This window comes from Ailuropoda melanoleuca, chromosome 11, assembly GCF_002007445.2.
Source record: "Ailuropoda melanoleuca isolate Jingjing chromosome 11, ASM200744v2, whole genome shotgun sequence".
Classification (NCBI taxonomy): domain Eukaryota; kingdom Metazoa; phylum Chordata; class Mammalia; order Carnivora; family Ursidae; genus Ailuropoda; species Ailuropoda melanoleuca.
In genome coordinates, this window is record NC_048228.1 from 109,442,365 (window position 1) to 109,465,238 (window position 22,874).

At 46.5% G+C, this 22,874-nt stretch overlaps 1 protein-coding gene across 1 annotated transcript in view; it reads right to left on the reverse strand.

The window, feature by feature from the left end:
• The window catches only part of NSD2 (nuclear receptor binding SET domain protein 2), a 62,336-nt gene that overhangs the window by 23,229 nt on the left and 16,233 nt on the right, over positions 1 to 22,874 (reverse strand). Inside the window, 4 exon segments of the mRNA XM_019796753.2 lie at positions 9,522 to 9,643; positions 11,286 to 11,367; positions 13,484 to 13,602; positions 16,291 to 16,435. Of these exon segments, the coding sequence (XP_019652312.1) occupies positions 9,522 to 9,643; positions 11,286 to 11,367; positions 13,484 to 13,602; positions 16,291 to 16,435 (468 nt within the window).

The window sequence follows — 22,874 nt, forward strand, 5'->3', positions numbered from 1 at the left end:
TATAGGCCTGCTGTTTGCCAATGAACACGAAGCTAGAAATTAAAGTCGGGCCACACTGAAACAAAACCAACCAGAACAAACCCCACCAGCCAGTCCACCCAATTCTGCAGTCTCGTCAACGAACCTTTTCCAGAGTTAGCTCACTTATGTGACAGGGAGCAGCGGCAGAAGGAAAACACCCAAAAAACACGCACTTAGACCTGGTGTGAGTGGGCAGATGTGTGAGGGACGTGCTGGCTCAGACTGGCGTCTGTAGCAGGGCTGACAGGTGCGTGGGCCTACTGCTCCAGCCTTGCTGCTCTACACCTGACACACCCTTAACAACACAGTCTTTGGAGAAAGCAGCCTCTTAAGTTCATTTCCTCACCTTTTCCAGGAAGATGGAAATAGCGGTGTGAAGGTACACTACATTACAGGGGTCCTTGCACAGCAAGGTTTCCCCCCTCCCAGGCTGGCCAGAGGGAGCCCCTCCCTAACAGCTCACCCCCTACTTCTTTAACATTTAACATCCAGAAGGAAGGCAACTTGAAAAAAACTCTGCATTCAAACCCCAATTTTTAACATGTCCATCAGATCTGGAGTCACAGACGGGCGGGGGACGGGGGCGCTGAGCGCTCTGAGGCAAGACACCGCTGGGCGCTGGGGGGGGCCCCGGGGGCATCACGAAGAGCTGCCACACCTCCTGGCCCGGCCCCACTCAAAGAGCAGCCCAAGGCTGACCCGTCTGACGGAGGAACCGAGGCCCAAAGAGCGAGCCTTCAACATGGGCTCAGGGGAGAGAGCCCCGGTGCCCTACCCACCAACCCATGTTCTTCCCTCAGTGTGGTTGGGACAAATTGAAAGCTTTAAAAGAAAAAAAAGAAAAAAAAAAGAAAAACTGCATGGAGAGAAAGACAGAAAACACAGACCAGTCCTGGGTCAAAGAAAGGAACAGCACCTTTTATTTAAGATTTACAGAAAAAGTTAGCACGTTTCCACTTGGAGATATTTCCTAAATTAACAAAGTCTGTTTTGAGGAAATAAACACTGAATACATATTTTGAATGGAAATATAAATGTTAAAGACACACATGAGGCTTGTTTCCTGATTGGGGTCTAAGATACACATACAGAATACAGACCTTACAATATTACAGTCCATGACACAGATTGCAGGAGGTTGCGACTTTCATCCCACCAAACCCCTTCCCAGCGACCGGACAGACAACTAGCACACAGTCGGAGGGATCCAACGGCTCTGTGCTCAGCAAACCACCCGCAAGAAGAGCAAAGTACGCAGGGCACCACACAGCACGCCTTACTCCAGCTGCAGGCTCCACGTGCACCAGGTGACGGTACTTACTCGGAGATGCCGTCTGTGAAAGCGACACATTCACCTGAATGGTCCCAACACAGTCCCAAATCTCAGTCTACGACATCTATGGTCTATTCCATATCCAGTAGGATGCATTTGGAAAAAGAACAATGTAGTAACTGAACGGACACAGACTCTGTCAAGAACTTTCCCGGCGCTTCCCGAATCCACCAAAGCCACGCTGGCAGCACAGATCTCCAAGCAGCTTAGTTCCTGACTTTTCAAAGTTTTCTTGAGTCTGAAAACACTTCCTCTACCCCCCACTCAGTATGTGAGAGTATCCAATTGCCTATTTGCCTTGGAAATACATCACTTTACGGGCAGGGAATGCTGTCTCCTTAACATGTATCACAGGAATTTTTCAGGATGATATTAATGAACATGAGGTAACCTAGGGAACACATTTGAACCAACTTCTAGAAACAATGTAGCCATTAGGGTGACTTATGAGGATCCCAGTTCTCTCTGCTGTGATGGGAAAGGGCCCCTACGCCTCGGACGGTGGTATACACGGTGATTGCAAAATTTTTTTGACAGAACAAATCCCTTCACAAGTTGAATACCACATCATTTTTGAAGTACAATTACAGACCTTGAACAATAAATATTTCTATAAACCAACATTATTTTCATGTTTAAGTTACGCTTTTGTAAAGGAAGAAGTAACTGTAAGTACTTTCACACAGTATCTTGGATTTACACATGATAAATACGCTGTGCTCAGCAGATTCAATGAGCTTAAAACCAAAGACTAATCCCAGACAGGTCCTCCCAAGTTAACATCACAGTGAAATATTAAGAGTGTAATTAAAATAATTTTAAAATCAGTCATTCATCACCTAAAATACTACAGTTCAGAATAACTTTTATTAAAGCGACCCTTCTAGATGACATCGACCAGAACCATCCTAGCTGCCCCTAAATTCTAGGGCTAGGTCTGAGTCATTGAACACACAGATCTCCAGCTCACACACCGTCTCTGTGCTTCACCCTCTAACCTGGGTGCTTCTGTGTCCTCCGACAGCCCCAGAAGGTGCCAGGGAGAGCCAAGCGGTTGGCCACGGCCACAGCATCAGGCCATGCGGCTGCTGCTCCAAATTCAAGGATGGCCCTGATCACAGGTAAAACGAGTCTCTAAAATGTCCTATCAACCCAACTTTGCCCCACCAAGTCCCTCAGCAGAGGCCGTCCAGTATACAGTGGGCTGGGGAGGGGCCTGGGTTGGCCCTGTGGCAACTTGAAAACAGGAATGAAGCTCCTGCCCCAGAGCAAACCCCACCCTCCCTGCTGGACTGGGCCACCCCACCCCTACCTCAGTCATTCCTTAAAGGTACAACATGCCTGAACGGTTAAGCACACTTTAGCATCTATACCAAAGCATTATATGCCAAAACTCAACAGCTACATGTAGGCCAGAAAAAGTTATAAAGTGGATCTAATATGTAACCTGCTAGTCACAAAGTTCTCTAACATGACAAGACCTGTCAGGTTCTTAAACGGGCACAGAGGGACACCCGCCCTCGCCCTCGCCCTCGCTGGCAAAAATGCCTGGAAGGGAGCATGCCCCTCCCCCAGGCAATACAAGAAGAATGTGAATATGACAACATACCATCTTCTACCTGCTAAGGATGGTTGATTTTCCATCAATGGCAAGTAAATTAGTGATAATTTCTAATATTCTAGGTAAAACAGCAAAAATACTATTTAAAGGGATCAAAATCAAGGTCACTGACCAAAAATCCTAAAATATATAGAAGTCAGTATATTTCTTTAAAAAAAAAAAAAAAAAAAAGAGGAAAAAAGGGAAAAGAACCTTTAAGAGTCAATAAGAAGCCAATAACAGATTGGGGAGCATTTTGTGAAATCTTTTCTAACGAGGTTCAATTCTTTTAGCAAAAGACTCTCACTCAGATTCATATTCTGAAAGATAAACAGCAGGCCTCAGCAATCGCTTTCTCTGCTTAGAGATTTTCAAAACCAGAGAGAATAGTACTGACTGTAAAGAGCCCGCAATGCTCCAGCCTGGCACGGAGTAGAAAGAGCCCTCTCCAGGTCACATGCGAAAGTCCACCTGGACCAGAACCACCTTAAAAATGAGTTAATAACCTAAAGGGCTAGACGTGATTGAGAAGCGTTAGGTCAGAAATCAAGCGAGAAAGGAATCCAGTCTACTTGCCAAAGTACAGGTGTCTGCCCTTTCGAGACAGGAGCCCAGCCTCCTTGCCAGCTTGGCCATACAAGGGGGGCCGCTAAGTCACCAAGGAACCCCTCGCCGAGCCTCCCCCTTTCTGCTGGACTGGACCACATGAATGGAGGATGTTACGTAAACACACTTGCACTATGACTGAAACAATGCACAGAACCACAGCTCGCTGTCTGCCACAGGCCCCACAGCCACTCAGGCCAGGCTTTGGCCAAGAACCCTCTTTAAGAGCTTTTCTTCATCATTTTAATTTTACACCCAGACATGGGTGCATCTTCTGTTTGGGGAACTAAATGATGCTAATTTACAATCTTAGTTTTATTCTTTTTGGGGGGACACTGCCAAGACAGACCCTTGGTGGTACTGGAGTCACCACCCCTGGGCAAACGCTGGCTCTGCTCTGCCTTCAATTCTCCTCACGCATCCCCGGTCCCAAATCTCGGGGAAGCAGCTCAGGGCCAAAGAGAGTCCTCAGAACACTGACCTCGTCACTAACGGTTCAGGCTCCACAGTCTCCTGCAGCCTCTCTTCTGGCACATCCCCAATAAAAGAAACCTCCTGAAACGGCCACCTCCCTTATCCCGTTCCCCAAGCCCGGAACGCTTCACTTTTTAAACCTTTCTGTGCTTCTGCATGCACTTCCAGAGAAAGCTTTGGACTCAGACCCACCTAAAGCTGGGGGAACCTCACAGAGAACACCTACGAGGCAGGATAGCCCTTGCTGGAGGAAGGGACACAGACAAGACTCCCCCACGCACGGTGCAGAGCCACCCGTGGCCTTACATTCATGAACCTGCGCTTCCGTGCCATGAGATTCGGCCTAGATTTCTTGGTCGTTTGGGGGAGCATCCTCTTAAAAAACATGGGTTATTTTCAGTTGGGAGACAGAGACAGAACAGATACATTGTATAAAGAGAGTACTGAGATGTAGTACGCCTAAATCCATCACCATCAGAGACAGACATTTAACTTCTCTATTAACTCTAAAGAAAGGCCCCACAGGGGAGAGAGCAGCCCACAGCAGGTGAGTAAACAGCACAGGACCCCAACTGCCAACAGGTGCACTTACTTAACGTGCCACCCATCACAGTCGGGAATTTTCAGTTTTAGAACAGCTACAATCTAAACTGTTGTATATTCAGACAAGTTTTTATCTCTTGTGAATGCCTCCCATTTTATACTAGAGAGTTCCTTCTCATACCTCCCCTCATCAGGCACAAATGAGGTGTATGGCAAATGGTTTGAAGCAGGTAAATGGGACTGTTACAGTGGTTCTATGTCAGTATAAGCAAAAGTCATCTCAACAACAGGCAGTTCAAATGACAAGACTAGAATATATCAGTGTTATTCTGATGTCTCTAGGAAATGAGGGAATTCATGTTAAATTAGTAGCATAATGAATTTTTGTGCTCTTGGCAGACAAACTTACTTGCCACTAAGCTCTTTCAAAAAGGAGCCCTTTCCACTCACCTTCAGGAAGCCATGGGTGGGCCCTCTCGGGAGTTCTGCTCATCCACCAGCATTCCTCGGCAAGACCACTGCTGGCATTTGGAGCAGGAAAATTCTGCCACATGTGGGACTGTCCCTCTCACTGCCTGCGCCTGGCCACCTTCCCAATATCCCCAGCAGGGGATGACGCCTCCCCCAGTTGACATACACTGCATACTTCCCCCATCCTTGTCCCCACCCCATGCATCCCCTCCTATGGACTCAGCAGATGCTAATTTTATGCTGTTGGTAGATATACCATTCAGCCATTTTGATGGTTCTTCCTAAGGAAGAAAGCACCCACTCTCTGGCTGACTTCTAATGCACATGTTGGTAGCTGGCTGGCCGCCCATTCAAAATTCATCATGCTATAATTTCAAATGAATTCTTGTCAAAAGCCTTTCAGGCTAGTCTTTACTTGGGGTGATCGTTTCTTGAAGTGGACCACTTTTACATGAACTTTTTTCACATTTTTAAATTTAATAATTAGTTTTCTGTTGAACCCTACATTTACTCCTGAGCTTTTTCATGTCCTTTAGGAAGAGCATGACTTGGGCCACCTTGGAGGCCATGTATCCCACCAGCTCTGAGCAGAGCCCCCCAGCTAGCCCCAAGCCACAGGCTAGTACCCTCAAGTGCTACTCAAACCAACCCAGTGTCTGCCACTTCCAGGTTTACTTTACCCCCACGTGCATAATGCAGTCAAGAGGATTGCTTCTCAGGCCAAAGCAAAATTTATACTTTTGGATAAAAATGGAATGATGGTGATTTTATTATTTTTATTGTTATAGCCATTATTGTCACAACAGCGAACCACTGAGTCCTTGCAGGGCGCCAGGCGCCCTACGTGTTTAGCATGCGTTACATTACTTAACGGATTAGAACACAGGTATTAGAAACTTTCATTAAAGGTAGAACACATCTGAAGAGGCTGCTGGGAATGAACCAGTGCTGTTCACACGGTAACGTGAAGAGCACTCCTTCTGCCTCCACGAGCTGAAGGGCAAGCGAGGCCTGTGCCTCACCATGCAAACATGCGGACACCCAGGGACAGGACATCAGGTGGTCACCCAAGACTTAGACATTTAATGTGATGGCTGATGTCCTACAAAAGCAACTGATGAAGTGGTTGTTGTAAATAACCTGATCGTGGTATATGGTACCCAAGATACCGGTCACTGAATCAAAAGAGTAGAGTTAAATGGCTCATGATGAGACTGTAAATGATATTTTTCCTACAAATTTGCTGTATCTAGTGTCATAGTAAAATTGCTTAGTAAAAAAAAGACAGAATCAAAACTCCTCCTGCCTTTTATGTTGGAAATTAGTTTAATATGTACAGCACTGAGTACATTCCATTGGCAACGGGAATTAGCTGACGAGGACTCCTTTGAGTGTGTGCTGCTTGTTCTGTTTCTGAAGGTGCAGATGCCAGCATTTTTCAATAAAAACTCAGCAAGTCATGAACTAGGAGACAAGTGCGGCCTCTAGCAAGACCAGCCCCTTCGGCACGGAGTCCTTGTCGCAGGCCCAGGGCAGCCCCGGGTGAAGGGCATCCCTTCAACGTGAAATCTACATGGATCATTGCAATATGAGTGTGTTTCTATTATGAGATGAATGTGATCAGGTAAATGGCCTTGATTAGGTATCTTACCTTGGTCTTAAAATTTGTTATCTGTTTTCTTCATTGTATGTGTTAGTAATACCAGTAAAAACAGATTATCACACATCTTCCATAAAATGATTGTGATAGGAATGTCCCTTAGTGTGTACGATGATACGCCACCTGCAGCAGACATCCTGGAATATTACATCATTTTAAGTGCAGTACAGGGCAGCGAGTTCAAATCCAACTTGGCTGATGTGGGCTCCCATAAAAGCTGTTACCAGTGAAGGCGAAAAAAATAAGAATTTGCTCTACTAAGGGAATAAGAAATGAAGTTACAAAACACTTAAATCACATAAATTCCTTCAGAGGCCTTCATCATGCAAGTGTGTAATTTCAATCTATTCTCTTCATTAGGGTAATGTAGTATTTATGTAACAATTATTCCAATATCAATTTTCTCACATATACCTTTCTTGAGAAGAATTTAAACCACAAGTGACCTAAAATGTCTTGAAATACCAACTCTGTGAAAACCCCTTATTTCAATCAAGGGTGATAAAAGCAGGACAAACGTGCAGTGGGCATGTGACCTGAATAAGGGGCCAGTCTGAAACCCACATAGCAGCTCCCATGGTCGCCTAACTTCCACCAGAACGGGACCAGTGGTTTACAGGACGCTGTTTTGTTAACACTGCACTTTGCCTCCCGTGCTAAAAGGCATTCAGCATGTTACACGTTGTCAACGCAATACTGTAGTTCAGTAGTGTTAACACATAATAGACAAGGCTTTTCGTTCACCTAAAGTGGCTTTAATGAATATAATTCTATAAAAATGAACGCTAATGAAAGATTTATATAAGCCACACAAAAGTGGCCTGATGGAAAAGGCCTAGTAATTTAAACGTTTTTATATAAGCAACAGAATACATACTGTGGGGTCTATGTATCACTTTCAAAATGAAGGACAGTGCATGATTTTAACGTATTTAACATATAATATAAACATATTTAATAAACTATTCACTTCTGAAGTTCTAAAGAATTAAAAATCAATGAAGTCTAATGATTATAAAATGCTTCATCGAAGTCTTCTCAAGTGCAGAACAAATGTCTAACCGAGGAAGATCACACTCACCCTGGCCCCAGTGAACTTCAGACCACCAGCCCTGACCCACCTGCTCCAACCCCACCCTGGCTATGCCCGCCCTGGGTTGTGCTGCCCTGAATCCAAGCCTTTGGCTGGCACAGCTTCTGACCAGAAATGACAGAAAAGATTTGTTTTCAGCCTCAGAGTTTTTCTTGCAACTGTATCTGACAACAGAGTACATAAAAACTCAACCAGATAGTGGGTCAAAGTGCAATGAGAGAAAAACTCATTAAAAATCTTTTTAAATAAAAAAGCCAACTTTAAGCAAAAGGGTCTATGGACCTGAAACTTGTTTAGTATTCTTCTTTAGAATTAGAATCCTCACTTTTCAGGATACTAATCAAAATTCAGACAAGAAAAAAGGAAAAAGGAAAAATATCTGTATAGAATGTCTTTTCCAAGTTTCAATAAGCCCCTGGAAGTTCAGTGAAGAATTCATACTGCATTTTCTCGAATGTGCCCAAACAGGAGAAATGTTTAGTCACCTACACATAGCAAACTATGAGAAAACCTCAGTTCCCACACACATGAGCAGCTTCCCATCACTACTGGCATGAATCCCCAAAGACCCCACTCAGAGCAGCTCTCTGTGCTTGTACCCCCTCAGATGGCCCAGGTCCCTGAAGATAGCTCATGCGGGAAGGCCCGCCCCTCACCTAAGGCGAGGAAGCAGCCGAGGCTGAGAGACAGTAGGAGAACGGCCAGGCCCCACCAGTGACTGTGGCAGAGACCAGGTCAGAAGTGCCACCTTCTTACCCAACAGGGTGAAGGGTCTATCCACTCCCTGCCTTACTGCCTAGTTCAAAAAAAGCCCAAGGTTAGCATCTCCTCATAAATACTCAAAAACAGGACTCATGTCTACAATGAGAAAAAGAGGATCACAGGGCACGAACTAGTAAGGAATTAAAACTATAAACTCCTTGGATAGTCACTAAAATTGGGAATCCAAAACTCCCTCTGGACAAAAAAGTGTCATACTTGCTTTCTGAGGCTATTTTTTTGTTTTGTTTTTAGAACAGCAAAGACTTTATATTTGGTGATGAAGTCCAGATGTCATGATACAATGAGGGTAACAGCCTCAAGTAGCTATTATTCCACTATTGCATATTCTGCAAATCCAGAAAACAGAGGAGATGTATTACCATGGTGCTTCTGACTGCCCTCCACACTCAAGTATCTAAGAATATGCCAGGATTTAAAGGACTAAAACCACGGAATGCATGAGGACATTCCTCAGTAAACCTAGGTCTAAAGACCGCTGGAATCCAACAAAGCAGGTAAGCCACCCTCTATCCCACCTGGGGTGAGTGCACAATGACTAGAGTCAGCTCAAGTGACAGTGTCATGTTAGGACCAGAGCAGACTTGCTGGGATGCGGAAAATTAATTACAACGTGAGGGCTATATAGAACACAACATTTTAAAGACAGATTTCAAGAACAATTAAACTACATCCAGACTGAAGTATATGCACGTACATTTATACATACACTGTGTGCACGTGTGTATACCTGTGGTGCTCAAATAGACTAAAAGAGTGACTTTTTTTTTTTTTTCCATTCCATGACTTATACATAGTTTAAAGAATCTGAAACTCACCTACATTTGTGGAGAGGACACCAGTGTTATGCTTGTAAGTCTGACTTTGCTCACACTTCAACCTGGGCAACTAAACGGCCTTCATACGAACAGCATGGTCATCACTATCATTAGTATTTTACCTCATTCTCAGTTAAGGATGCAGAAGGAGACGAACTTTTGCTAAAAGGAGTGGAAGGCGCTGCTGCGGACGCCCGATTTCTCTTCTTCAGCGGTTTGCATGCATCTGACAGATGTTTCGTTGCTGTAAAAAAATTTTGGTTTATAAAGTAAAGTTTGAGATCTTACACCCTCAATATCTTAACTGTTTCAAAATTACCCCTGTAATAAATGAAGTTCTAAAGATACGTTTTCTGGGCTCCTTTGTCATAGTAAAGGCTTAACTTTTTACTGTGAAAAAAATCTGAATGGAAACAAAGGCAAATTTCCCAGTGAACTCTAATGTCCCCCTGCCTGGCCAGCCCCCAAATCCATCAACCTGGGGCCAACACAGCTAGAACCGCACCTAGCTTCACATCCCCTGCCGCATTCTTCTGGAGCAAATTCCAAACATCATTTCACCCGTAAAAAGTTCACTACATGTCTCTGAAACATAAAGTTTTAAATATAACCCCAAAGGGGCGCCTGGGTGGCACAGTGGTTAAGCATCTGCCTTCGGCTCAGGGCGTGACCCCGGCGTTATGGGATCGAGCCCCACATCAGGCTCCTCCGCTGTGAGCCTGCTTTCCTCTCCCACTCCCCCTGCTTGTGTTCCCTCTCTAGCTGGCTGTCTCTATCTCTGTCAAATAAATAAATAAAATCTTTCAAATAAATAAATAAATAAATAAACCCCCAAGGCCACTATACCATTCTTAAAAGTAACAATCTCTTCATATCATCAAAAATCCACTCAATGTTCAAACTGCTCACAAGTGTCTTTCTTTTCATAGTCTATTTGACTGATTTTTTAAAACCAGCGTAGCACCTCTCGCAAAATAAGGAAAACAAATCCATTTCCAACTCTCACTTACTCCTTTCTCCCCTGAATGTTGTTTTCCTTTCTAATTAAGAGTTGGTGATAGGAGGGAGGCAAGATGGAGGAAGAGTAGGGGACCTCGTTTCATGTGATTCCTTGAGTTTAGCTAGATAACTACCAATCATTCTGAACATCTAGGATTTCAACCTGAGATGTAAGAAGAGTTGGAGGATGCCTGGGTGGCTCAGTCAGTCAAGTGTCTAACTCGTGATTTCAGCTCAGGTCATGAGATGGAGCCCTGTGTTGGGCTCCGTGCTCAGCAGGGGTGGAGGCGGGGTCTGCTTGAGGTCCTCACTCTCTCCCTCACCCTCTTCCCCTCCCCCACCCCCTCTTAAAAAAAAAACAAGAGTTGGAGATGGTAAGCTCTCTGTAATAAACTGTCAGACACACACTTCAAAAAGACAATGAGAAGGGAAAGGGAGCCTGCTTCCCCTTTCACTGCTTTTAGTTATTTTTCATGAACATTTGACGTTAGTTTCATCAACATGTGAAATAGAAATAACTAGTCATTACTTTTACTTTTAGCAAATATACACAGACGATCAGATACTCAAAAGTGGTGGAATTTATAGCAACTGGCACCTTCAAGTAAGAAACCTGGATATTCCTGGTTTAAATAACTTCTTTAGTGTAATTTTAAACGGACAATAAAGCCCGGTAGAAACCAGTAGAAAAATAACTTCAATAAAACGTAGCTGGAGCGCTGCGACCACTTATACATTCAGTTGCCCAAGAACCTCCCTTTCCCCTTATTAGCTGTCAGACCCCTCGGAGGGTGCCCCATGCCCTTCCCTGGCCCGGCTTCCTGTTCACCTCCGGCCGAGCCCCGGTGCCTGCAAGAGCGACAAGGAAGAAGTGCTAACCACATTACCTGCCTGGCTCTTCAGCGAGGCGGCTGCCTCGATTGCCTTGCAAGAGCTTGTTCGGGCTGTCTTGTCATTGATCGTCTCTCTCTGTTATTAAATAAAAAGGAGAAGAAAAGAAGGGAAAAAAATCTAATGTGAGCGAACACAGGTTGCTGAAACGTCGTGCAACAGAAAACGTCCTCCTTTGGCAGCATGTGCCACAGGCTCCATGAGCAGGGACCCAGCCTACACCTCTTCCACCACTGGGAGGCTCTCCCCTGCGCCTGCCCCACCATCTGCTGGGACGGGGGGCTGGTGGGGCCTTGCCAAACAACTTCACAAGCCCAGGCTGCTGAGACTCGTCACGTGACATACGCTACTCACATTTCCCTCTGAATTCAAGCAGAGTGTGAAGCAGAAACCAACCCCTCTGCTCCAGAGGTTGCCCAATTAACCTGAAGTGGGGCCTCAAGTCAGTGCCAGCAGCACTGCTCTAACTCCCTACACTGAGGATTTCCAATGCAGAGACAAGGTGCAGACAAACCTCACAAAGATCATCAATAAAGCACATTCCCCAACTGAGGAAACCACACACATGAAGGGATCAGGAACATCTGATCCAATGCTCAGAATCGGAAGGAGCTGAAAATAACTTCTCTTGATAGCCCTGAAGCAGCAGTGCCACACGGCCACCTGCCCCTTTCTGGTCCCGAGGCCGGTACGGTTCCTGCACTCAAACCCCACTCCCCAGCCCGCCCGGGGCCAGTGGAAGCAGTCACGAGACTGTGGACAAGGTAACAGGGGTACAGCGTGGGGTACAGCACCTGACACATCAAAGCGCTCAACGCACATTAGGAAGCATACAGGATACGGCCAACTCAGGTTTATAAAAACTCAACCAGAGGGAGACATCACAGCTTTACTATGTGTTACTTCCTGAGCTCTTAGTTCAGGCAACGTGTCTACCTAGATACTTCATGTAAATTTTCATATTTCAAGCGTCCAGGGCCACACAGTTTTTAAGGTAAATATGAAATACAAGTATTTCAAGGCAGCCGACATCAGTCTGACTGCCAGCACGGGGCTGCTTAAATAATGGGCAGCCAGAGAGGATACTCATGGAGCATGAGCTGCCAAGTAACACAAATGTCAGTGACGCAAGGTCAATTTTACTTATCTTGGGGCTGGATACTTGATCACTAACAACTTCGCCTGACAGGTGCCCTGGAAGAACGTTCTCTTGGCCAGAAAAATAGGGCAGGGCCTGCTACTGCCCTGCACTGCAACAATGGCCTTCAAGTAGACAGATGATGTGGTGGCCACATATTTACACTTTAACAATATGTAGAATTTATTTTTCCATTCTTCAAAATAAAACAATAAAGAAAGGAACTTCCTAATTTAGATTAGAAGACAGAATGAAGCTTTTCTCAAAACCATAAACACACGACTCCTCTGTCTAAACTCAAGCATAAGATACAAAGTCTGTTTCAACTCCCCGTTCATGAATAAATGGAACTGGGCCATAAAGCACACTTGGAAAGGGCTCGCACTCTCTGCACGCATGAGCACCATAAGCCAGAATCACTCTCCTTCAGGTACCAGGCAAACTTTGCCTCTTGATGCATGGTGGACTATGCTAGAGCTAGACGGCCCTGGGGCTGGACCTTCATATCTACGCAGTCACTTTTTTGTTGTATCAAACAGGCCTACACAGCCTGCTTAGTAGTCCCAGCAGGTAAACAATAACGTGAATTACTAATAAACTGAATGAATTCATAAAATCTATTTTCAATGCCTTTAATGGATGTGAAAAACTTTTATTGAAGTATAACATATCTCTAATGGATTTTGAGGTTTTCATGCCAACGCGTTATTTACACATTGAATAATACCACTGTAGACAAGGGCGATCTTTAGTATACACAATTCCATTAAATCTAAACATCAAGTATTATTCAAAGTGTTTGCTTTTCTTTGATAGACAAGTATCAGAAGTTTGTGTTAAAGTCCCTGGCAGATAAGAACTTGCTCTCCTAAGCAGCCTTCTCAAAGGGATTTGAGGAGAGAAGCCAGCCCTACTGCCTGGAAAACAATACCCGCTGAGCACCGTCCACAGAGGAAGGCCTCCCACCTCCCATCTGCATCCCGTAAGGGAAACACAGCCTCTAAGAGTCACACAGCACACACTCCTCCAGCCGAGGCAGACCCAGGGCATGATTACCTTCCGAAGACCATGCTTGTCGGTCCTGAGTCTTTTCCTGGGTGCGTCTTCAACCTCGGCGTCTTCAGTAGGGTCCTGTGTCCTCTTTGGGTGGTTTCTTTTTTTCCCATTTATGTTACCTTGGAATGGGGGATGGGGGAAACTTACATGAAAAACACTCCACAAGCCACCCTCCAAAGCAATGATCACCTAGCCAGGGCATTCATGTGCAAATCCAGCCCCTGATGGGCTTCCTGTAATCCTGTTGGTTTCCAGGGCCTAAGTATTACAGACCAAATCTCTTTGCATTTTGCAAATTGCATGGGACCATTTCCTGTAACATCAAATACTGGAAAATCCTTATCTAATCTACAGATTATTATACTGGTATTTCTTATAATTACATTTTAATGTACTATAGCATTAAATTTAAATATAATCCACTAGTTTACTAACATTCAAAGACTACTGGAATTTAAGTGTAATTTTAAGTACACAACTTGCTACTATTTATACATTTCCTGAAAGCATGTTAAGTAGCAACACTCCTGTTGTATCTGCAAATTAAGGGCTTTCTACGTGTTGTTTATACCAGTTATCAGGTACTTCCAGGAATATCAACTAACCCAAGATTCAAGGTATTGACCTAGAAAAATAAGATGTAATAAGTTAAGAATGCAAATTCTAGAGAGGTTATTAATTTGAAAACACCAATGTTTATTTCAAGCACAAATTCAGTATTTCCATTTGCAGGACTGTTTATTATAGAGGTTCAGGGTTTACCCCTGGACTGTTCGTCAGACATTTGGTGGGAGGGCAGTGTCATCCTCAAACCCTACTACCAGGTGGGACAGAGTACAGCAGCCAGGAGGAGTGTGGCATCCAACAGTGCCTCAGGAGAAGGTGCAGGTGGCCACACCTTGGTCACTCTGCCCAGGGCGGATAGTGTCGTGCATAGAGCCACACCACAGGCGGAGGCCTGATATTACTAGAGCCGAGCAGCCGGCACCGGCTCTCACCAGCTGCCAGTCCTAGAACAGCGTCAGCCAGCCTGAGAGCAGCCTTCACTAAGCCCCACAGCACTGTGGGCTAGCCATAAAGGCATGCCAGGAAGAGGCCTGCAGAGCAGTGGGGTCTGTTCAGCGGCTGACCAAGCATAACCAGCACAGGCACAGCCAGCCTGACCTGCCAGAACCTCCTCAACCCGGTTTGCCCAACCTCATCCACACGTGTCCACCGAGCTACAGATACCTGCCACCAGCAACTGCCATCTGGCACCTCGCCTTTGTGCAGGTGAGGTGATGTCACAGTCCTTTACGTAAGAACCTCCCCCTGGACCCGAAATGAGACAGCAGGCATTTCATACACAAGTAAGCAATGTGGGCATCTGTTTGAACTCCTCACACTGAGGCCACGAACAGCTGATGCCACCAACACAGCCCAACATCGTGGCTATCAGCACTGGGGGCCCCAAAAGGGAGGCTTGAGGGCCTCCAGGACAAGCACACACACCTGACAGACACTGAGGGTGGAAACCAACCCTGTCCTCCTCTCTGCTAACTACTTGGTAGCAGCCCAAAATGACAAAATGGGACACACGATCAGTCACACTTACTCTTCAAGGGGAATTAAATCTGGTTTCAGGAAAACCTGACTCATTCTTAAATAAGCCAGTCATTGAAAAGGATCACTCTTCTAGATTTAGTGTACTGATGAAAAGTCAAGGGAACTTCTGCCTTTTAAAGAAAATGCACAAATCCCGAACACCCTCGCTACTCTAAATTATAGAATTTGCAACAAACGCTAAACAAATTGAACAAAATTCAATATTAATAAATGAGACAATTGATGCGGAGATTTAGAAAGCCCTAAAATCAAGAGCATCTGTGAACAAAAGAGAAAGGCTGCACAGTGCGTGTGCAGACAGAGTCAGATGGACACAGTACTGGTCTAGGAGCATGAGCTAGTGCACACAAGGCAAACTGCAATGACTTCTGGGTCTTGGTCTCCTTTTAGGTGAGTCTTGAAACAAAATGCTTCAGTGATGAACCTTGAGAGATACAGAATTGTTTTGTATTTTTAAATTGATAACCAAATATTTTTTTTTACATTAGAAATGCTGGTTTTCCGCGACATGTGTGTCCAAGCATGCACAGATGACAGATCTGACCGCGGTTACAGGTTCTCTCCAAGCTTACAGTGTTAAGCCTCCTTTCTCCTTCCAGTGACCAAAGCAAAGTAGCATTTTTTTTTTTAAACTGAAGGCCTAAGAAGAGCCAGAGGACACCCACATTTAAGGTCAGTCCACAGTCACCTTTCTCACCCTGTGAGCTCTCAAGCAAATAAGCCAGGAACGCCCTCCCCGCTCCCAGGTCCAGAGCCCCCCACCCACAGAGGCGAGCCCCTCCTGAGGTGCAGACGTAGCCCCTGCCGGGAGGGCAGCATCACCCCAAGGCCACAGGCCTGCAGTCTGACCCTACCATGTCACGTAAGCCTGGAGTCCTAGAGACCGCCTGGGCTCCCTTCCTTCTTGCGTCCCCCCTCACACCACCCCATCGGCTGCAGAGGCTAGAGTGCCTGCTCCATTTGGGCTCGCAGACCAGACAGAGATCGCACCGGGCAGCTCTCATGACAACAAGAGAGAAAATGCAGACAGCACAGGTTGCTTTATTGTGACCACACGCGCACTGGTTGCTGGCACAAGTGCCACGGGTCAGAGCTGGGGAAAGCGGCCACACTTCCCTACAGCTCCCAGACCAGAGCTCAGCTGGCCACACGACACACAGATCACAACTAAGCAGAGTACACTAGGACAGCTTTACGTTTACCAGAGTCTTCTTCAGACTGGGAAGAGGCCACTAGGGCAAACTTTGTGTTATAGCGTGCTTTCTGTTTCTCGTTGAGCATGTCCCACTGGGATCCAAGGAGCTCTTCAATCTCCTCACCCGAGGCGTCTGGGTGCTCAGCAACAACCTGTGGACACAGGAAAGGTGGGGTCAGAAGGTTACATACCTACAACTCACCAATGCCCAGACCTCAGGAACTCAGCATGTGGTGTATTTATTCCCACATCATGGAATGATGCCCCATAAAAGCTTCAAAGAAATTAGTGATTATCTGATGCTGTAACCCACTGAAAGTCATACATAAAAACAGTGCTGGTGAGAACAATCCAACTGTACTTACGTCAAGGCAGGACACGATAAAGGGTAAGAGGAAAAAGTACACTTTTCCAAAATCACTAGATTAGTAGTAGTAAGTTACAATTTTCTAGGCATCCTTGAAAAATCAGTGTAGGACAAGTGCCATGGAAACACTACCTGTCAACACAGGGGTGAAGTCTTGGCGGGGCTTTCTCATTTGCTGTAGCACACACCATCTCTGAGGTCCATGCTCTGAAAGGATGGTACAGATGGCATGCCAAGGAACATGCCATGACACCTCACAGCACAGGCCAGCACACAGAGACGAGCCCTCTGCATTGCCCTCCAGCCATGCTGGGGCTGCCAGCATAAGCACCCTGGAAGCATGCTAGAAATGAGGACCTCAGGCCCCACCCCAGACTTGCCAACCAGGAACCTGCATTTTCTCAAGGTCTGCAGATGATCCATGTGCACACTGAAGTCTGATTCATGGGCCCACAGCCTGCCTGCACACTAACAATCAGAGAAGTATTAAAACCTCTGGTGTTCAGGTCCCACTCAAGGCCAGTTCATTCTCTGTGTCTGGCATCAGTGTTTTCAAGACTCTGGGGGGCTCTCATGTGCACCCAGCTTGAGAGCCATCCACAGCAGAGGCACAGAGGTGGACAAGCAATGGCTGGCAAGCCAAACCAGCCCTACCTCCCATTTTCATACAGTCTATGAACTAAGAACTGATTTTACGTTCTTAAATGGTTTGGAGAAAAAAAAAGTCAAAGAATATTTCCTAACATATAAAGTTTTATTGGAAGCAGCCATAGGCATCCTTTTACCTGTTTTCTAGGGCTGTTCTCCTGCTATAATAGCAGAGCTGAGTAACTGACACAGGCCTCAACTGCCCTGGAGGCCCTTTCAAAGAAGGCATGCAGCCTGATTCCGAGCACTAGTCAGCATGCTTCGGAGCCAGACCCCAGGTTCCCATGTGGCTCCTCCAAGGGAAAGCGTTGTGAACTGGGTAAGAGAAGGTGTCTCCTCCTCTGTGATGTGGGGTGGTTAACACTTCACCTGGCAGCGCTAGTGAAGCAATCAACGAGTTAATGCTGCTGGTCACTATGACCACCTAGACCCACCACCTGCCCAATCCAACACAGGGAACCTCTGCCCCAAAATGCAAACCCTTACTCACAGCATGGTCACTGCAGACAGCTTCCTACAGCCTCCTGTGTCCCCCACACCTCATCATGTCCTCCCTGGCCCGGATGGACACTGACACACCACCAACTTCCACCCACCCTCGCATCTCAGAGCACGTGCATTTTCAGATGCGGATCGATAACCACCTACACAATCATCCAGCCCTTCTGTGTCCTTACAACCGAGAACGCCCTCTGCAATTCAAAGCCCAGCTCTGAGCTGCAGCGTTCCACTGGGTGTGCCCTTTGGTGTCCCTTGTGAACTGTCACCATTCCCACCCTGCCCCTGACTCGGCAGTCCTGGCCCTACTGGAGCTGCTTCCTCCTTTCACCTTAGAGCACCGTCACCTCTTGGCCCAGCAGGATTCTGTCCTGCCTGCCCATCCTTCAGGAGGGTGAGCTCACCAGCCCCAATACTTCAAGAATCAAAGTCTCAGACCTTCACACAGCAAAAGTTTCTGTGCAGAGCTTCAAAGTCACAGGACGATTGCTTTCTGGAACTCTCCACTTAAAGATTCCTCAAGATTAGCACATGACTTGTGGACCCACCACCCTCCTTGGTCACCCACCCCTGCCGACAATATCCTCAATCAGAATGAATCCTAGCAGTGGTCACAGCCGCTTCATCAAACAAGACTCCTGAATTGTTCTTGAGGCATCCTTCCCCTTCCACCCAAATCCATGCCAGGTGGGCCAGCTCCACTCCTGAACATCTTTGTATCCACCCCATCTAGATGGCTATGGTTTCAGCAACCAGTCTCCTGGCTTTCAGTCCTATCCATCTACCTGCTGACATTCCCATCCTAAAATGTCTCCCTCCTTGCAACCAGAGGGACCATGGCCCAGCCCACATGTAGGGTAGGGTCCCTGCCACTTACCAATGTCTTCCATGGCCCCCCATAAGCTGGTGCCCATCCTCACCCCACTTTCATCACTCCCTGAACAACTCTGCACTCGGGCACAATGGCAGGCTCCACCTCTCCACAGGCCACACTCTCCCTGAAACATTTTCTTCCACCTGGCTGACTTTGGTGCACAGTTTTAATTTCAGCTACAATGTTGTATTCACTCATTGATTCATTCAAGGAACATTCTGCGCTAGGGACAGGAAACAAAAAGGTCAAAGCAGCCACCATCCCACCCACAGTGCTCACCTTCTGGGGGGCCACCTGCTTATTTTTCATCCCTAATCATACGCTGTGTACTCCAGTGGGGGCACAGAAAGTATCTCCACTATTTTAGGTTAATAAGGCACTGGCTGCTCACTGAAGTCTATGGGTTGCATCAATGAAGCAGTGCAGTACAATGCTTACAAGTTCTGTGCGTGTACACGCATGCACACACACATGCGTGCATGCATGCATAATTCAGGCCAAGTCCCAGTCCTTCTTCCTGCCTGTGCCCTCCCACTGGTAAAGGAGAGTCACTTTACATCTCTGAGTTCAGGGTAGCTAGCTATAAGGCAGGGATAATTTATGCCAACCTCAAAAGGCCTTTATGAGAATTGAACATAATTTTTCACAGTAACATACTAGCAATGTATCTTAAAGATGGTAAGTATTCAGTAGTGGCTGCTTCCATATTTTTTTAAAGATTTATTTATTTGTGGGGCGCCTGGGTGGCTTAGTCAGTTAAGCGTCTGCCTTCAGCTCAGGTCATGATGGGATCGAGCCCACGTCGGGCTCCTTGCTCAGTGGGGAGTCTGCTTCTCCCTCTCCCTCTCCCCCTGCTCGTGCTCTCTCTCGCTCTCTGTCAAATAAATAAGATCTTTTTTAAAACTTTATTTGAGAGACAGAGAAAGAGAGCATGCATGCGAGCAGGGGGAGGGGCAGAGGGAGAAGGAGAGAGAATCCTCAAGCAGACTCCCCACTGAGTGCAGAGCCTGACACAGAACTCCATCTCAGGACCCTGAAATCCTGACCTAAGCCTGACCTAAGTTGGACGTTCAACTGACTTAGCCATACAGGAGCCCCAACCATATATTTTTTTAAAGACTTTGTTTATTGGAGAGAGAGAAAGAGAAAGAGAGAGAGGGCATGAACACAGAGGGAGAGGGAGAAGCAGACTCCCCACCGAGCAGAGAGCCCAATGCGGGAATTGATTCCAAGACCCTGAGATCACGACCTGAGCCAAAGGCAGATGCTTAACCAACTGAGCCACCCGGGCGCCCCGATTTTTAATAAACTCTCAGACACACAAAAAGTTTAGAAAACCAAATACCCGCAAGCTCACACACTGTGCTGATTGAACCGTTACCAGTACAAAGATTCTGTGTGCTCGTCAGAGATCACACTCCCTGCCCTCAGCCCACCTGTCGCCTCACATATCCTTTGAGAGCTCTGTGAGCCTTTCAGACTTCGGAGAGGGCTACAGTCCCCTACAGTTCATGCCTTGACTCCTAGTACTCCTGCCTCCCTATTGAACAGCACTGGCCAGTGAAGCCAAGGCAGTGTAGAAACGGCATAGAATTTTTCAGGTCTAAGACTTATGTAAGACCTCGTCCTGCCCTCTCTTGGATCACCTGCTCCATGAGAAGCCAGCGTCTGTGCTAGAAGGACACCCCAGCCACCCCGTGGAGAGGACCACATGGTGAGGCTTCCAGCAGGCAATATCAGTACAGCACCTTAGAAGACGATCCCCCAGCCCCAGCCAACATCTTATCTGTGACCTCATGGGACATTCTGAGACAGAACCGCCCAGCTAAGCTGCTCCCAAGTTCCTGACCCACAGAAACTGTCAGAGAATCCATGTGTGTTGTTGTTTTAAGCCACTAAGTTTTGAGGTCATGGGTTATGCAACACTACATAACAATATATACAAAGAATGGAGACATATAGCATGGTTCAGCTCTAATGCAGCTGTAAAAATTAGGATCAGAGAAGGTGGGAAAGATACTTTAAAAATGGGAAACCGAGACCACACACATCTGTAGTCAATGACATTGCTACTGAAACCTCAGTAAATTCTTCCTGGGCTTTTCACCACAGTGGGGCTCCCTGAACTGCTCTTGACCCCTTGCCTCCAAACAGAATCCTCCCCACCCAGGTCATCAGTGGACTTACAGCCCACTGTGGACTTTGTCTTCCAGCAAACTCACTGCCCCACCTGCAGCCCCTCTAACTGTATTCCAGGAACACCACAGAACACACTTGTGAGCTGCACATCTAAGTTGAACCTGGTGGACAAAGATGAACAAGTAAAACATGTTAATGAAGAACTTAGTACATTTCACAAAGCGTAACACTTTCATTTGCAAGAAGCTGGATCTCAAAAAAAAGTCAAGTGGCAGCCAAATGTCCTTGATAGTCATAGTCCTCTATCCAGTGAGCCTAGAAAAGGGGGGTCCAGGAAGCAGAGGGAAGTCTCCATCCGATGCTGTTCCTCAAGGGTTGGGCATTGATTAATCAATTAACAACCAAACAAAAACCATCCTCGGAGTCACCGCCACCTCCCAAAAGGAAAACACAACCTAGAAAGACTCAGATTATTCTCCTCAAGTGGAGTCTAGGATTACTTATTACAGACCAGCACAAACACACTTGTAAAAGCAACAAAGTAACTGAGCCAGTTAAAGAGCATCCTGCCATCATCACTCTTCTGACAACACATACTTACTCAAAATCAACTAGCTCCTGAGCCCAAACAGGAGGGGAGGGGCCCACAGGTCTAACACCGTCCCCCAGCCCTACAGAGACTGGGTTCCAGCAAGGGAAGAGCAGGGCAGAGCAGTTCTCTAATGCAGAACTGAATTTTAATTGTGCACGCTTCAGTTTGGTTATTGCATGCAGTATTATGCCAACGGCAACACTGTACCAAATGGGCCCTGGAGGGGTGCTCAGAGCCAGAGAGCTCCAGAGCAGAGGCACTGCTCCTTGAGTACAGAGCCCCTCAGCCATGTGTCAGCCTTCAGGTCACAGCTTGTCAGCAGTGTCTGGAGTGACAGGCTTCTGTTTGTTCTTGGCACATTTCTTAGTACTAGAAAGGCCATCTGAGAGCAATCTGGGTCCCAAAAGCAAAAAGGGTAGTCTTTGTAAACTGGCTTGAATTTTCAGGCACCCACTTTTCTCTCATAATTTCCAAATGAGTGGAGAGACCATGGAGAAACAAACTAGGAACAGGCTGGAGTGCAGCTGGCTGGCTGCTTCCAAAGTCCCAGAGCATGCAGCTCTCCAGCAATCATGATAGGTGTCCGGCTGTCAACATGGTGGTGCACATTCAGAGCATGTCACTGGTGCCCCTGGCCTGCAGCAGGCCTGGTGTGGTAACTGTTCATACTGCTCAGTGCTCTGCACCATTTCAAATCCAGCAATGGCCACAGCTTCTCCACCTTCCCTGGGAAGACTTCTCAGCTCTGAGACAGAGGACACACATTCACAGCTACACGTTTACTCTTCTGGGTTGGACACAGGCAGACAGGTAGGTAAAAAACTTTTCACTTTATAGTGTATATATATACATTTGTATATATACAAGTTCACTTTATATGCTACACTTTTCACACTTTACAGGAACGTGATGGGATGTGCACAGCCTTCCGCACACTGCTCTCCTCCCGGACTTCCGGCACGCTCACCTCACCGCAGCCTCCTTTCATAGCCTTCCAGTTTTGAACACTGTGCTACCTCCTTGGGCACAAGGGCCAATTTCTCTAAGGCAAATACCTGGCTGTGACATTATAATACATAAAAAACATGCATCTTCAATTCCACTATATATTGCTAAATTTCTCTTGAAACCAAGCGGAAGAAATGATGGGGGCTCTCACTGCTGCTCATCGTTCCTGAGGCACTGGCTTGTGCTGCTCACCTGGGGGCTGGGGGGGGTAGTCCTCATCACGAGGATCGCTTGCAGGGCCCTAGCCGCCAGTGAGGTTGAGCAGCATCTCTTCACGGACGCACTGCTGTCCAGGCTTATTTTCAGAGCCTTGAGAATCATTTGAGCTCTGTACACACAGTTCATCCTTTCATTGTGTTCATGGTGTCCCTGGCACATAAACTTTCATAGCTCCTCAATGATCTGTGATCAGTTTGGCTTACGAAATCCTGCCCTCTCCCAAACCACAAAGCTGTTCCACAGCAG